General features: G+C 40.4%; 1 protein-coding gene across 1 annotated transcript in view; it reads right to left on the bottom strand.

The window, feature by feature from the left end:
• Positions 1-11,917: 11,917 nt before the first annotated feature.
• Positions 11,918-14,651, bottom strand: part of LOC100378261 (116 kDa U5 small nuclear ribonucleoprotein component-like) — a 42,471-nt gene continuing 39,737 nt past the window's right edge. Inside the window, exons 23-24 of the mRNA XM_002732897.4 lie at positions 14,158-14,265; positions 11,918-12,124 (exon numbers count right to left, since the gene is read on the bottom strand). Of these exons, the coding sequence (XP_002732943.1) occupies positions 12,029-12,124; positions 14,158-14,265 (204 nt within the window). The 3' untranslated portion in view covers positions 11,918-12,028. The remainder of the gene's footprint in view (positions 12,125-14,157; positions 14,266-14,651) is intronic.

Raw genomic sequence — 14,651 nt, 5'->3', positions numbered from 1 at the left:
GAACTCACAAGTCTTTAATCTAAACACAAGTCATACGGCGTGGTAACGGAATGCAAAGATAAAGCCGCTTTCATAACACATTACTTCTCTGGCACTAAAGACGGGGAAAAGCAAAACGATAGAAACTACTAAGTTACATATAATACTGTCAATCATGAACAAAAGCTTGCGTTATCAAACAATACTTACATAAGCGCACCACACTATCATTTCAAAAAGACATTAAAAAACGTTACAAAGGTGCTATCAACTCAAAAAAGCGTCAGAAGTATTCCGGAAACAACACGTAAACAAAAACAACTCTTAAAACGTCGGTATTTCTGTACTCGACAAATCTCAAAACTCTTAAAAAAAACACGTGGGGGCATCATTCCTCCCATCATAATCCATACTCATAAACTCATAAAAACTCCATAAAAACTCACAAAACTCAAAACACTGTGTTGCAAATACTCGTCCACTGAAACGCGCTTAAATCGTTATAAAGGACCTCGAACGTCACCAAATATCAGTTCAAAACAAAGATCTGGGCGCTTACATACATACAATTCGACATCACAAAAAAAAAACGGTAAAAACAATAAGAAAAGCAAGCAATACATTACATTACTGAGCAATAGGGTTAGGATTCTGGAAAAGAGTTCAACGTCCTTGAGTTACACAGTGTCAGTTACAGTGTCCAGCGAGTGGTTCTCTAAGCAATACACAGATAGCTAAAGTTCTAATCAAAGTCTATAAGCGTCTCTTCTCTTGTCGCGTTAGTCCGGGTCGTTCTTTATCATCATCTTGTCTTTAATGTCGTTCGATTCTTAATTATACAGTCCTATCCGGTACTGGTCCTTCCGAAGGGGTTCTGAAATCTTCATCTCTTCAGCGTTGTACATCGGTGTCGTTCGGGTAAAGTCGTTAGTCGTCAAACGCAGTTTCCGAGTCGTCTCTGCCATCGCTGCTAGTTAGTTCGGTTCACAAGAAAGACACATCTTCGCCAATTCACTTTTTTTCACAGGATGTCAATGTGCGTAAGACGCAATGCCCAGGGTTCTCACACCACGTATCAGGGGGAAATCTTCTTTCTCTCGGGTTTTCCACACTTGTCAGGGGGGAATTTCGTCTCGTCTCTATATCTCGTCCCCTTGAGGTACGGGATCGGGAAAGTCACTTTAACTTTACAGTCAAATAAGACACACACAACGAAATACGTTTCAGCTCTCGTCTTAGTCGATCTTTTGGAGCACTCTATAAGACACAGCGCCCTGGGGAAAAGATCCCCAAGACTCTCGCAAGGCTGACCCAAGACTAGCCCAAGACTGGACTGCCTCAAGGCTCGCCCCTGGACTCTCTCGGACTCGTCTGTCGTGGAGTATTCGCCAAGACCAACTCAAACTCTCTTTATTCATTTTCAAAACTCTGACCAATTACAATGCAGTAAAAAGACTCTAGGGCGTAACCTTCAATCATAAAGCCAATCACACTAAGTACTGAATACGTCATATCTTTTGATTAATCGTTCACTACATTAATAACTACGGATGTCAGAATAGCGACGGTATCTTGTAATTAGTTCCAAACCACTGAGCCAAGTTCCGTCCAAAACTTCAAATAGACCTAAACGATGACAGACATAACACAGCAATTCAGCTAATAATCAACTAATTAAGTCGGTTAACAGATACGCGAAAACAAATTCATGACAGATTAACCAAACTTGAGTCACAGACAACATATATTTTTGTTTTGTTTAACGTTGTATGTTGCCTGTAACTCCAAGTAAGGCTAACTGTTATTTGAAATTTAAAAATGTATGTTGCCCATATTTTGAAGTTCTAAACTGTTAATTGAAAAACAAGTTAGAATTTGGTTGTGGTATTGAGAAAGTGGGTGCGGTTTCTAAAATATAGGCATGGCCATTTTTGTAACTCAATGTTTTCAATGTTTTTCGGCATTCTGTATTGCAGTTTGTATTTTAAGCAGTCTGTATTGAAAGAGCAGTATGCCCCCAATCCCTGCCGGAAATAATCTCCATGGTAGATATTTGTTATTGTTTCAGAGGTTTTATTGCTACATTATTAAGTGTGTCTTGTTGGTGTATATCTCACCTGAAAGTCTTCAATAAAGAATAGTGCCGGGTGATGCTACCTGAAAGTTTTCAATACAGAATCTGTCTGGTGATGCCACCTGAAAGACTTCAATATGGGATAGTGCCAGGCAATACCACCTGGAAGTTTTCAATATAGAATAGTGCAGATTGATGCCGCCTGGAAGTCGTCAATATGGAATAGTGCAGGGAGATGCCACTGGAAGTCGTTAATATGAAATAGTGCCTGGTGATGCCACCTGGAAGTCTTCAATACAGAATACTGCCAGGTGATGCCACCTGAAAGTCTTCAATACAGAATACTGCCAGGTGATGCCGCCTGAAAGTCTTCAATACAGAATAGTGTCAAGAGAAGCCAACTGAAAGTATTCAATATGGAATAGCACAATGTTCTTATTCAGCTGTGCAAGTGCAATCTTTCGCATAGCACAATGTTCTCATTTAGCTGGTGGGGTGTGTGAATGCAATCTTTCGCATAGCACAATGATCTCATTTAGCTGGTGGGGTGTGCGAGTGCAATCTTCCGCATAGCACAATGTTCTCATTTAGCTTGTAGGGTGTGCGAGTGCAATCTTTCACATAGCACAATGTTCTCATTCAGCTGGTTGGGGTGTGTGAGTGCAACCTTTCACAAAGAACAATGTTCTCATTCAGCTGGTTGGAGAGTGTGATTGCAATCTTTTACATAGCACAATGTTCCTATTCAGCTGGTGGGTGGTGTTGGAGAGCAACATTTCACATAGGACAATGTTCTCATTCAGCTGGTTGGCGAGTGTGATTGCAATCTTTCACATAGTACAATGTCCTCATTAAGCTGGTTGGGGGTGTGCGAGTGCAACCTTTCACATAGCAAGATGTCCTCATTCAGCTGGTTGGGGGGTGTGTGTTTGCAACCTTTCATATAGCACAATGCTCTCATTTAGCTGGTGGGGTGTGTGAGTGCAATGTTTTGCTTAGCACAATGTCTTAATTCAGCAGGTTGGGGGTGGGTGGGTGGGTGTTGGAGTGCAACCTTTCTGTCGCATACGACTTATTTACTACTTCCGTGTCACTGAGAATGTTCTAGAACCGTACTGTGTCTAGGTGGAATATTCTATATTTTTTTAGAAACTGGTTGAATAGGTAATAGAACACTGTAGGAGGCAATGGAAGGTAATGGAACATTCTAGAAATTTGTAGTAAGTTCAAGACTCATTATGTATGCCGATGTAATGGTCTATTTATAGACAGTGCGGGTATATATAGGGGAGTTGTTCAGCACTGAGATCAGATCGGAGATCTCGTGGAATTGTATTGGAGTTTAAGTATCTAGTTATTGGAGTAGTGGAGTTTTACCACGTTATTGTACTTGATGTTTGCAGAGTATAATAATACCAGTACCAGTTGAAACCTCATATGTTGGCTCCGTGTTCGTATTTTATCATCGCTGCCAGGGAAGTCTTTCTGTTACTGTTGCCATTTTGGTATTTGAACCATCACACCTGTACTATACCAATTACGGTAATATTACGTTGCGTGTGACATCTGGGGGCTCGTCCGGGAACAGTGAAAACATATAGAAGACAACATGGCCAGCGAGATAAAAGTTATGTCGAAACAAGAGTAGATGGAATGGGCGGATGAAATGGAAATGACTGGAGAAGACAAAAGGAAATTTATTTTGGAGCAATTGAGTTCTCAGCGGGCTGACAGACAAGCGGCGAGGGAAGAGAGAAAGGCAAAAATGGAAATTGAAGCAGAGGTGAGGAAAATGGAGATTGAAGAAAGAAAGGAAAAGTTACAGCTGGAAGCGAAAGCAGAACAGCGAGAAAAGGAAAGGGAAGCAGAGGTAAGGAAAATGTAGATTGAGGAAAGAAAGGAAAAGTTACAGCTGGAAGCGGAAGCAGGCAAAAGAGAGAAATTGCGAATGGAAGCAGAACAGCGAGAAAACGAAATGTGGTCAGTGATGCACAGTCACCAAAGTTGCCTGCATTTGTTGATGGTAAGGACGAACTTGATAGTTATTTATTGCGGTTTGAGAGGTTTGCAACAAATGCGAGTTGGCATAAAAATGGATGGGCCACAAAATTGAGTGCGCTGTTGACTGGTAGAGCACTGGAAGTATATTCCAGGATGTCCGACACTGATGCAACTGACTATGATCGTGTGAAGGTGGCGCTGTTGACAAGATACGATTTCACAGAGGATGGGTACAGGAAGCAATTCCGTGAAATTAAACCTGAAAGTTCCGAGAGTTCTGACCAGTTAATTGTGCGGCTTAAGAATTATTTTGCTAAATGGGTTGAGTTGTCAGGCACTGCAGCAACATATGATGGTGTTACCGACTTGGTGGTGAAGAAGCAGTTTATTGGTGCCTGTACAAAAGATCTTGCAGTTTATCTTAAAGAAAGAGCACCCAAAGATTTAGAGGAGTTGGCAGTAATAGCAAAGCAGTACCTCGTGGCACATGGTCGACAGTTATCCACAAAGGACCAGGTGAGGCGTAATGATAATAAGACTGCCATTAGAAATACTGATGTGGGACAGGGTAGTAGTATCCGGTGTTATGTATGTCAGGGTGTTGGTCATCGAGCAGCACAATGTCCATCCCGCGTTACTGATGTCAACCATGACAAAGGTGAACAGTGCCTACAGTGTGGTTCCATAGGACATGTGTCTAAGTTCTGCCGTAGTGGACAATACAAGGGTCAAGAAAGAAAGAGTGTCAAACCCAGCACTACTACTGGTGCAGCTGCAGTGGTTAAAGAGGAGTCTAATATCAGTGCTAGCTGTGCTGTTCAAATTGACAGTGATGTGCCTAAAATGATTGAGAAGGACCATTTGTTGTTGGCATCGGGGAGCAGTTAAAGGTTATATGTGAATGGTGCATGTATGGAACGGAATGGTGTTGTGGAGGACAGGACTTTGCCTGTGGGTCAAGGGAAGGTTGGAGACACAGTTGTGACCATGTTGAGAGACACTGGGTGTCATGGCATTATAGTCAAGAAGAGCTTGGTACCAGATGACCAGTATACAAAAAAGATGGGTCATATATTGATGGTTGATCGTACTGTAAGAAGGGTTCCAGTCGCCATGGTGGAAATTGATACGCCATATTTGAGAGGCACGGTTGAAGCATTATGTGTGCAGGACCCAATCTATGAGTTAATTGTTGGGAATGTGCCCGGAGCAAGACCACCAGATGACCCGGATCCAGTGTGGAATGTGAGTGGAGCAGTAACAACCAGAGCGCAAGCGAAGAAATCTGGTAAGCTGAAGCCACTCAAAGTGTGTGATGTAAAGACTGGAGCACATGTAACAAAAGTCAAATTAATCGAGATGCAGCAAGCAGACACATCGTTGAAGAAGTATTATAATAAGAGAGAACCAGAAGTGAGAGGGCACCATACAACCGAGTTCCAGGTATATGGAGGTTTGCTATATCGTGTGTATCAGGATCGTTCAGTTCCAGGAGGCAAGACGGTACGTCAAGTGGTTGTGCCAAAACTGTTGAGGACTCGTGTTATGGAGATTGCCCATGATTCAATATTTGGTGGACACATGGGGATAAAGAAGACAGAAGACCGGATTGTGACTAGCTTTTATTGGCCTGGGCTACATCAAGATGTTACCAGTTTTTGTAGGTCGTGTGATGTGTGCCAGAAGACTGTTTCAAAGGGATCAGTTGTGAAGGCCCCATTAGGTAAGATGCCTTTAATTGATAAGCCATTCAAGCGTGTGGCTATAGATTTGGTTGGACCAATTACGCCAGCCAGTGATGGGGGTCATCGATACATCTTAACTATGGTTGACTATGCTACACGGTATCCAGAGGCGGTTCCACTTACAAATATAGATACAGAGACTGTAGCCGAGGTGTTGATTGACTTTTATAGCGGATTGGGGGTTCCAGAAGAAGTACTAAGTGACATGGGGACTCAGTTTGTGTCAGAATTGCTCAGCATTAAGAGACTGACGTCTACGCCCTATCACCCCATTTGTAATGGACTGGTGGAAAAGTTTAATGGTACTTTGAAGAAGATGTTAAAGCGGTTGTGCCATGAACAACCAAGGCAATGGCATCGGTATATTAGTGCTTTACTCTTCGCATATAGAGAGGTACCACAGGAGTCAACTGGTTTTTCCCCATTTGAGCTGTTATATGGTTGAACGGTTAGAGGCCCAATGAAGATCCTTAAAGAGTTATGGACTGAAGAGAGCGATACTCCTGAGATAGTTAATAGTTACCAGTATGTGTTTGAGTTGAGAGATCGGTAAGAACAGACTTTAGAGATTGCTCGAGAGGAATTACAAAAGGCACAGAACCGATACAAGTGTTACTATGATCGTAAAACGAAGAAGCGAGTGCTTAAGGAAGGAGATAAGGTGTTAATTTTGCTGCCAACAAGCTATTGATGCAATGGAAGGGTCCTTATGTGGTGGAGCAGGTAATAGGTGAAAACGATTATCGAGTGAGGGTAGGTGACAAAGTGAAGACATATCATGTAAATATGTTAAAGTTGTATGTTGAGCGGGAGACGTCACCTACCTGACTACCTGAACTTTTGAACAGTATAGTAGAATGTTAATCGTTTATGATTATATTTCATATTTTATTATATTTTACTGTATGTGATTTTCGAATTTATGTACTCAGAGCTTTATTCAGTTCGATTTGATATATTGTATTGTTGTTTTATTTGAAATTGTTATCATATTTGTATTATTGACGTCGTTGCTAATCATGTAATATTACATGTTATAATATTCTTGAGAGGGGAGGCATGTCACATACGACTTATTTACTACTTCTGTGTCACTGAGGATGTTCTAGAACCGTACTGTGTCTGGGTGGAATATTCTATATTTTTTAGAAACTGGTTGAATAGGTAATAGAACACTGTAGGAGGCAATGGAAGGTAATGGAACATTCTAGAAATTTGTAGTAAGTTCAAGACTCATTATGTATGCTGATGTAATGGTCTATTTATAGACGGTGCGGGTATATATAGGGGAGTTGTTCAGCACTGAGATCAGATCGGAGATCTCGTTGAATTGTATTGGAGTTTAAGTATCTAGTTATTGGAGTAGTGGAGTTTTACCGCATTATTGTACTTGATGTTTGCAGAGTATAATAGTACCAGTACCAGTTGAAACCTCATATGTTGGCTCCGTGTTCGTATTTTATCATCGCCGCCAGGGAAGTCTTTCTGTTACTGTTGCCATTTTGGTATTTGAACTATCACACCTGTACTATACCAATTACGGTAATATTACGTTGTGTGTGACACTTTCACATAGCACAATGTCCTCATTCAGCTGGTTGGTGGTGTTGGAGTGTAACCTTTCACAAAGCACGACTTCATTCAGCTGGTGTTGGTGTGTGAGTCCAACAGTTCGCATAGCACAATGTCCTCATTCAGCTGGTTGGGGGGTGTTGGAGTGCAACCTTTCGCATAGCACAATGTCCTCAATCAGCTGGTGGGGTGTGTGTGAGTGCAACCTTTCACATAGCACAATGTTCTTATTTAGCTGGTGGGGTGTGCGAGTGCAATATTTTGTATAGCACAATGTCTACATTCAGCTAGTTGGGGGTGTGTGAGTGCATCCTTTCACATAGCACAATGTCCTCATTCAGCTCCAGGGGTGTGCGATTGCAACCATTCACATAGCAAATTGTCCTCATTTAGCTGGTGGAGTGTGCAAGTGCAATCTTTCGCATAGCACAATGTCTTCATTCAGCTGGTTGGTGGTGTTGGAGTGCAACCTTTTGCATAGAACAATGTCCTCATTCAGCTGGTTGGTGGTGTTGGAGTGTAATCTTTCTCATAGCACAATGTTCTCATTCAGCTGGATGGGGTGTATGAGTACAACCTACCACATAGCAAAATGTCCTCATTTAGCTGTTAGAGTGTGCAAGTGCAATCTTTCGCATAATGTCTTCATTCAGCTGGTTGGTGGTGTTGAGTGTAAGCTTTTTCATAGCGCAATTTCCTCGTTCAGCTAGTTGGGTATGCAAGTGCAACCTTTCACATAGTACAATGTCCTCATTCAGATGGTGTGGGTGTGTGAGTGCAATCGTTTGCATAGCACAATGTCATCATTCAGCTGGTGGGATGTGCAAGTGCAATCTTTTGCATAGCACAATGTCCTCGTTCAGCTCGTTAGGTATGCAAGTGCAACCTTTCACATAGCACAATGTCCTCATTCAGCTGGTGGGATGTGCAAGTGCAATCTTTCGCATAGCACAATGTCCTCGTTCAGCTTGTTAGGTATGTGAGTGCAACCTTTCACATAGCACAATGTCCTCATTCAGCTGGTGGGGTGTGCAAGTGCAATCTTTCACAAAGCACAATGACTTCATTCAGCAGATGTCGGTGTGTGAGTGCAACAGTTCGCATAGCACAACAGCCTCATTCAGACAGTTCGGGAGTGGAGTGCAACCTTTTGCATAGCGCAATGTCCTCATTCAGATGGTGTGGGTGTGGGTGTGTGAGTGCAACCGTTTGCATAGCACAATGTCCTCATTCAGCTGGTGGGGTGTGCAAGTGCAATCTTTCGCATAGCACAATGTCCTCGTTCAGCTTGTTAGGTATGTGAGTGCAACCTTTCACATAGCACAATGTCCTCATTCAGCAGGTGGGATATGCAAGTGCAACCTTTCACATAGCACAATGTCCTCATCAGCTGGTGGGGTGTGCAAGTGCAATCTTTCACAAAGCACAATGACTTCATTCAGCGGATGTCGGTGTGTGAGTGCAACAGTTCGCATAGCACAACAGCCTCATTCAGACAGTTCGGGAGTGGAGTGCAACCTTTTGCATAGCGCAATGTCCTCGTTCAGTTGGTGTGGGTGTGTGAGTGCAACCGTTTGCATAGCACAATGTCCTCGTTCAGCTGGTGGGGTGTGTTGGAGTGCAACCTTTCACATAGCACAAAGTTCTCATTCAGCTAGTTGGATATGTGAGTGCAAACTTTCACATAGCACAATGTCCTAATTCAGTTGGTGTGGGTGCGCAAGTGCAATCTTTCGCATAGCACAATGTCTTCATTCAGCTGGTTGGTGGTGTTGGAGTGCAACCTTTTGCATAGAACAATGTCCTCATGCAGCTGGTTGGTGGTGTTGAGTGTAATCTTTTTCATAGCGCAATTTCCTCGTTCAGCTAGTTGGGTATGCGAATGCAATCTTTCACATAGCACAATGTTCTAATTCAGTTGGTGTTGGTGTGGGTGTATGAGTGAGTGCAATCGTTTGCATAGCACAATGTCATCATTCAGCTGGTGGGATGTGCAAGTGCAATCTTTTGCATAGCACAATGTCCTCGTTCAGCTTGTTAGGTATGTGAGTGCAACCTTTCACATAGCACAATGTCCTCATTCAGCTGGTGGGATGTGCAAGTGCAATCTTTCGCATAGCACAATGTCCTCGTTCAGCTTGTTAGGTATGCGAGTGCAACCTTTCACATAGCACAATGTCCTCATTCAGCTGGTGGGAAGTGCAAGTGCAATCTTTTGCATAGCACAATGTCTTCATTCAGCTGGTTGGGGGGTGTTGGAGTGCAACCTTTCCCATAGAACAATGTCCTCATTCAGCTAGTTGGGTATGTGAGTGCAAACTTTCACATAGAACAATGTCTTCATTCAGCTGGCTGGGATGTTGGAGTGTAACCTTTCACATAGAACAATGTCTTCATTCAGCTGGCTGGGATGTTGGAGTGCAACCTTTCACATAGCACAATGTCCTCATTCAGCTTGTTGGGTGTGTGAGTGCAACTTTTCACATAGCACAATGTCCTCATTCAGCTGGTGGAGTGTGCAAGTGCAATCTTTTGCATAGCACAATGTTGTCTTCATTCAGCTGGTTGGGGGGTGTTGGAGTGCAACCTTTCACAAAGAACAATGTCCTCATTCAGCTAGTTGGGTATGTGAGTGCAAACTTTCACATAGCACAATGTCGTAATTCAGTTGGTGTGGGTGTGGGTGTGCGAGTGCAATCGTTTGCATAGCACAATGTCCTCATTCAGCTGGTGGGATGTGCAAGGGGCAATATTTCGCATAGCACAATGTCCTCGTTCAGCTTGTTAGGTATGTGAGTGCAACCTTTCACATAGCACAATGTTCTCATTCAGCTGGTGGGATGTGCAAGTGCATTCTTTCGCATAGCACAATGTCCTCGTTCAGCTTGTTAGGTACGTGAGTGCAACCTTTCACATAGCACAATGTCCTCATTCAGCTGGTGGGATGTGCAAGTGCAATCTTTCGCATAGCACAATGTCCTCGTTCAGCTTGTTGGGTATGTGAGTGCAACCTTTCACATAGCACAATGTCCTCATCAGCTGGTGGGGTGTGCAAGTGCAACCTTTCACAAAGCACAATGACTTCATTCAGCGGATGTCGGTGTGTGAGTGCAACAGTTCGCATAGCACAACAGCCTCATTCAGACGGTTCGGGAGTGGAGTGCAACCTTTTGCATAGCACAATGTCCTCGTTCAGTTGGTGTGGGTGTGTGAGTGAAATCTTTCGCATAGCACAATGTCCTCGTTCAGCTGGTTGGGTATGTGAGTGCAACCTTTCACATAGCACAATGTCCTCATTCAGCTGGTTGGGGGTGTGTGAGTGCAACCTTTCACATAGCACAATGTCCTCGTTCAGCTGGTGGGGTGTGTTGGAGTGCAACCTTTTACATAGCACAATGTCTTCATTCAGTTGGTTGGGATGTTGGAGTGCAACCTTTCACATAGAACAATGTCCTCATTCAGCTGGTTGGGGGTGTTGGAGTGCAAACTTTCACATAGCACAATGTCCTCATTCAGTTGGTTGGGGGTGTTGGAGTGCAACATCTTGCATAGCACAATGTCCTCATTCAACTGGTGGGGTGTGTTGGAGTGCAACCTTTCACAAAGCACAATGACTTCATTCAGCTGGTGTTGGTGTGTGAGTGCAACAGTTCGCATAGCACAACAGCCTCATTCAGCCGGTTGGGGAGTGGAGTGCAACCTTTTGCATAGCACAATGTCCCAATCTAGTATTAATGCTTTTCAATAATCTGCACTCTTACTAGTTAGTCAGGTAGTAACAACAACAAATACAATAAACACTCAAAAAAAAGTTTCAAAAAGGTTTGTTTTATTATGAAAACTACAGACGATGATAAATTTATTGAGCAAAAATATAGTGAATTCACCAAGAAAACAAAAACCTCATAAAAGATATCACATTATTTTGAAATGACCACCAGTCAGCCATCTTGAATTGAATTACAAAGAAAATGCACATGTATATATTAGACATGATGTACGGCATACAAGGCTCCGAGTGAGCTACCAATTTCAAAAGCTGATAGCCTGACAATAACATTGAGTAGTCCATCAGTGGTTTGGTACTTGAAGTATGCAGACAATTTTGTATACATGGAAACAACAAACTCATTTTGTGTAGGTGTGTAGGACAACCCATACTTAGTTATCTCAGTGGTGAGACATTATTAATTATCTGAAAATTTCTAGTTGGACTACTAATTTTGTAAATTGGTAGTCATTTTGCATTGGGCTAGTGCTAATTTAAAGTTGGGACGCTGTGTGGAGTTTGTATGTGATCAGTCAAGACAACATTCATTAAACCAAAATGGCTGAAGGTAGGCTATTTTGAAACTAATCTGAAAAACTAAAAGATGTGCATCAAGACTGCATTATGTTCAATGTATGTACCAAGTTTAGGCACAACGAAGAACTGGTTCTGGAAAAACAGAGATGTTTTACTTGAATGTTTTGACAATTATTTTGTAGGTACCCCGGTAATAAAATATCCACATTCAGGCATCTTGAATTAATCATGAAATAAACGTTTTCACATTTCAAGACATGATGTATTTGTAAAGACATGTCTGAGACACAGGTTTGGATGAATCAGCGAGTCCTGATAAAGGGACTCAATAATGTCTGTTGATTATTATTGTTATACAGGGTAATTCTGCATGACATCTTGACGTGCCAATTCCAACAACATGGGATCATCAAAGAATTTGTTGATACTGACATCCTCACTTAGACCCTGAAAAAAACAAAACATGTACAAATCAGAAACTACAGCTTCTATTGAGTGTAGACATGAGCTTAATGCGCAACAATGTAAAAAAGGTGAAAACAGTTTATTAGCACCTGATTAATTTTTGTTATTTATAAATAAATAATTACGAATATTTGGAAATACCTGGATTGACATGAAAAAAAAAAAAAATAACATTGCAGATATCATTTTGCATCAAGTGTGTGGATGCACCTGAAATTAATCACTTACAATGAAATTTGTTGAATTCTTATAATAAATCAGTGAACTGATTTTGTGTGCGTTTATATTATCATGACATCATCATAATAATAATAAACTACAAAAAATCAATTTGTTGATTTGTGGTAATCAGCATGTGTAATGCAAACAATTAAGTAATCTGCGTGTGTGTAACAACATAATCTGACATAATAACTGACAGTAGTTCAACTCTGGATTATGTTTATGTTTGTTTTCACAACTTCACATATTATTTTTAAATTCTTGTCTAATTTTCACATGTTATTACCAATAATTTTATTTACTATTTTAGAACCAACTGACAGGCTTTCACTTTCATCTAAATTAGGGATGAACTTTAACCTTTAACCTTTTGATGCCAGTCAACATCCACAAAATAAATCAAACAAGCAGCCTATCGGCTGAGATAGCTCCGCTGTTAGCAATGCACATTTCAATTAAAGAACTGAAGACATCATTAGAAAATGAACAATATGAATAGTATCAAAGCAATCGGACTTACAGTTTTTAACAAGAAGTCGAAAATATCACTTTTTACCAAAAATTACAAAAATATTCACCAAAATAAATAGAGAATTGAAGATATCATCACAAAATGAACAAATCTGAGAAAGGTCTACATGTAGTATCTATATATGTAATATCAAAGCAATTGAACTATTGGTTTTTAACAAGTCGAAAATATCACTTTTTACCAAAAATTACAAAAATATTTACCAAAATTAGAGAATTGAAAATATCATCACAAAATGAACAAATCTGAGAGAGGTCCACATGTAGTACCTATACATGTAATATCAAAGCAATCGGACTTGCCGTTTTTAACAAGAAGTCGAAATTATCACTTTTTACCAAAAATGACAAATTAAAATATTCACCAAAATTAGAGAATTGAAGATATCATCACGAAATGAACAAATCTGAGACAGGTCCACATGTAGTACCTATATATGTCGCATCAAATCAATTGAACAAACCTAAGAGAGGTCTACCCAAGGTACATATACAAGTATCAAAGCATTCAGGCTTGTAGTTTTCAAGAAGAAGTCGAAAAAGTAAAACATTGACACGGACGACGACGACGGACAATCACTCATATGATAAGCTCCGCTCGACAAAGTCGACAGCGGAGCTAAAAATGTGATAAAAATAATCAATATTTATTTGGTCTAAAATTAAGGATGAATAGTTACATAATCAAAACAAGCTTAAAAAGAACTGTTTTGTGTTGTGGGTATTGGAGGCATGTGAAACAGAAATATTGAATATTATTTAGTAAGAAAATAATCAGAACTTTAGTAACATAATCTATGTAGAATTGAATTTTAATCTGATGAGTGGTACTTGAGCAACAATTGACCAATTTATGCAAATTAGATATTTAATGAGCACAAACTAATTTAAAGCCAAAAATTATTCCAGAGAATTACGTACAGGTTTCATTGAAATCAGTTTTTGAGGTACTTAATATGCATAGGGTTTTAATCAAAAACTAACCAGGACTGTGAATTACCCCAGGGCATAGATGTTCCAAATTTCACTGAAATCTGTGATTGGTTCTTGAGATATCAGTGGAACAGATGTACACACATGCAGACAATGTCTCTCGCTCAAAGTATACTTCACACCCATTCAAAATTTTCAAAATATTGCTACAAAATTTGGCAAGAAAAACAAGGTGTTTATAGAGTTAATTGAAAGAAACATTTCTGGATTCTATCTTGAAAGTTGCTTTACTTAATTCATGCAATGAATTCTAATGTTTTAACACGTACCTTCCTTCTTCTGGTTTTAATCATAAATTCTCTGGCTAAATGAGTTGCTGGCTGTGGTTCTAGAGTCCTAATAACAATACTTTTATCTAAAGGATCTCCTGGGACGATCTGAGGAAGGAAGTAGTGCCAAGTTAAGATTAATAGTTTTTTGTTCAATGCCGTAAATATTGTCATGTGTTGCATAGTCAGTTTTGTCATGTATGAGTTGTGAAAACAATGCTTTTGGGAAACAGTGAAAACAATACTTCATGTTTGACAAAGGTTTATATTGCAGAATATACAGCACTGTTTGTTTATTTAAAATTTGACTGTACACTGCACAATGACTGTGTTTGAAATCAAACAAAGCCTCTTTCAGCAGATTATCATACCAGACATGAAAACACTATAATTCAGTCAGTCAAAAAAAAAAGCAAAATGAAAATCATCAATTTATTATTTCTTAGAAATGATTCTACAACATTTGTTTGTAAATAATTCTGAAATTATCTCTA

Source organism: Saccoglossus kowalevskii, chromosome 7 (genome assembly GCF_978046115.1).
Source record: "Saccoglossus kowalevskii chromosome 7, keSacKowa6.1, whole genome shotgun sequence".
NCBI lineage: Eukaryota > Metazoa > Hemichordata > Enteropneusta > Harrimaniidae > Saccoglossus > Saccoglossus kowalevskii.
This window is presented reverse-complemented; position numbering and strand designations above follow the sequence as displayed.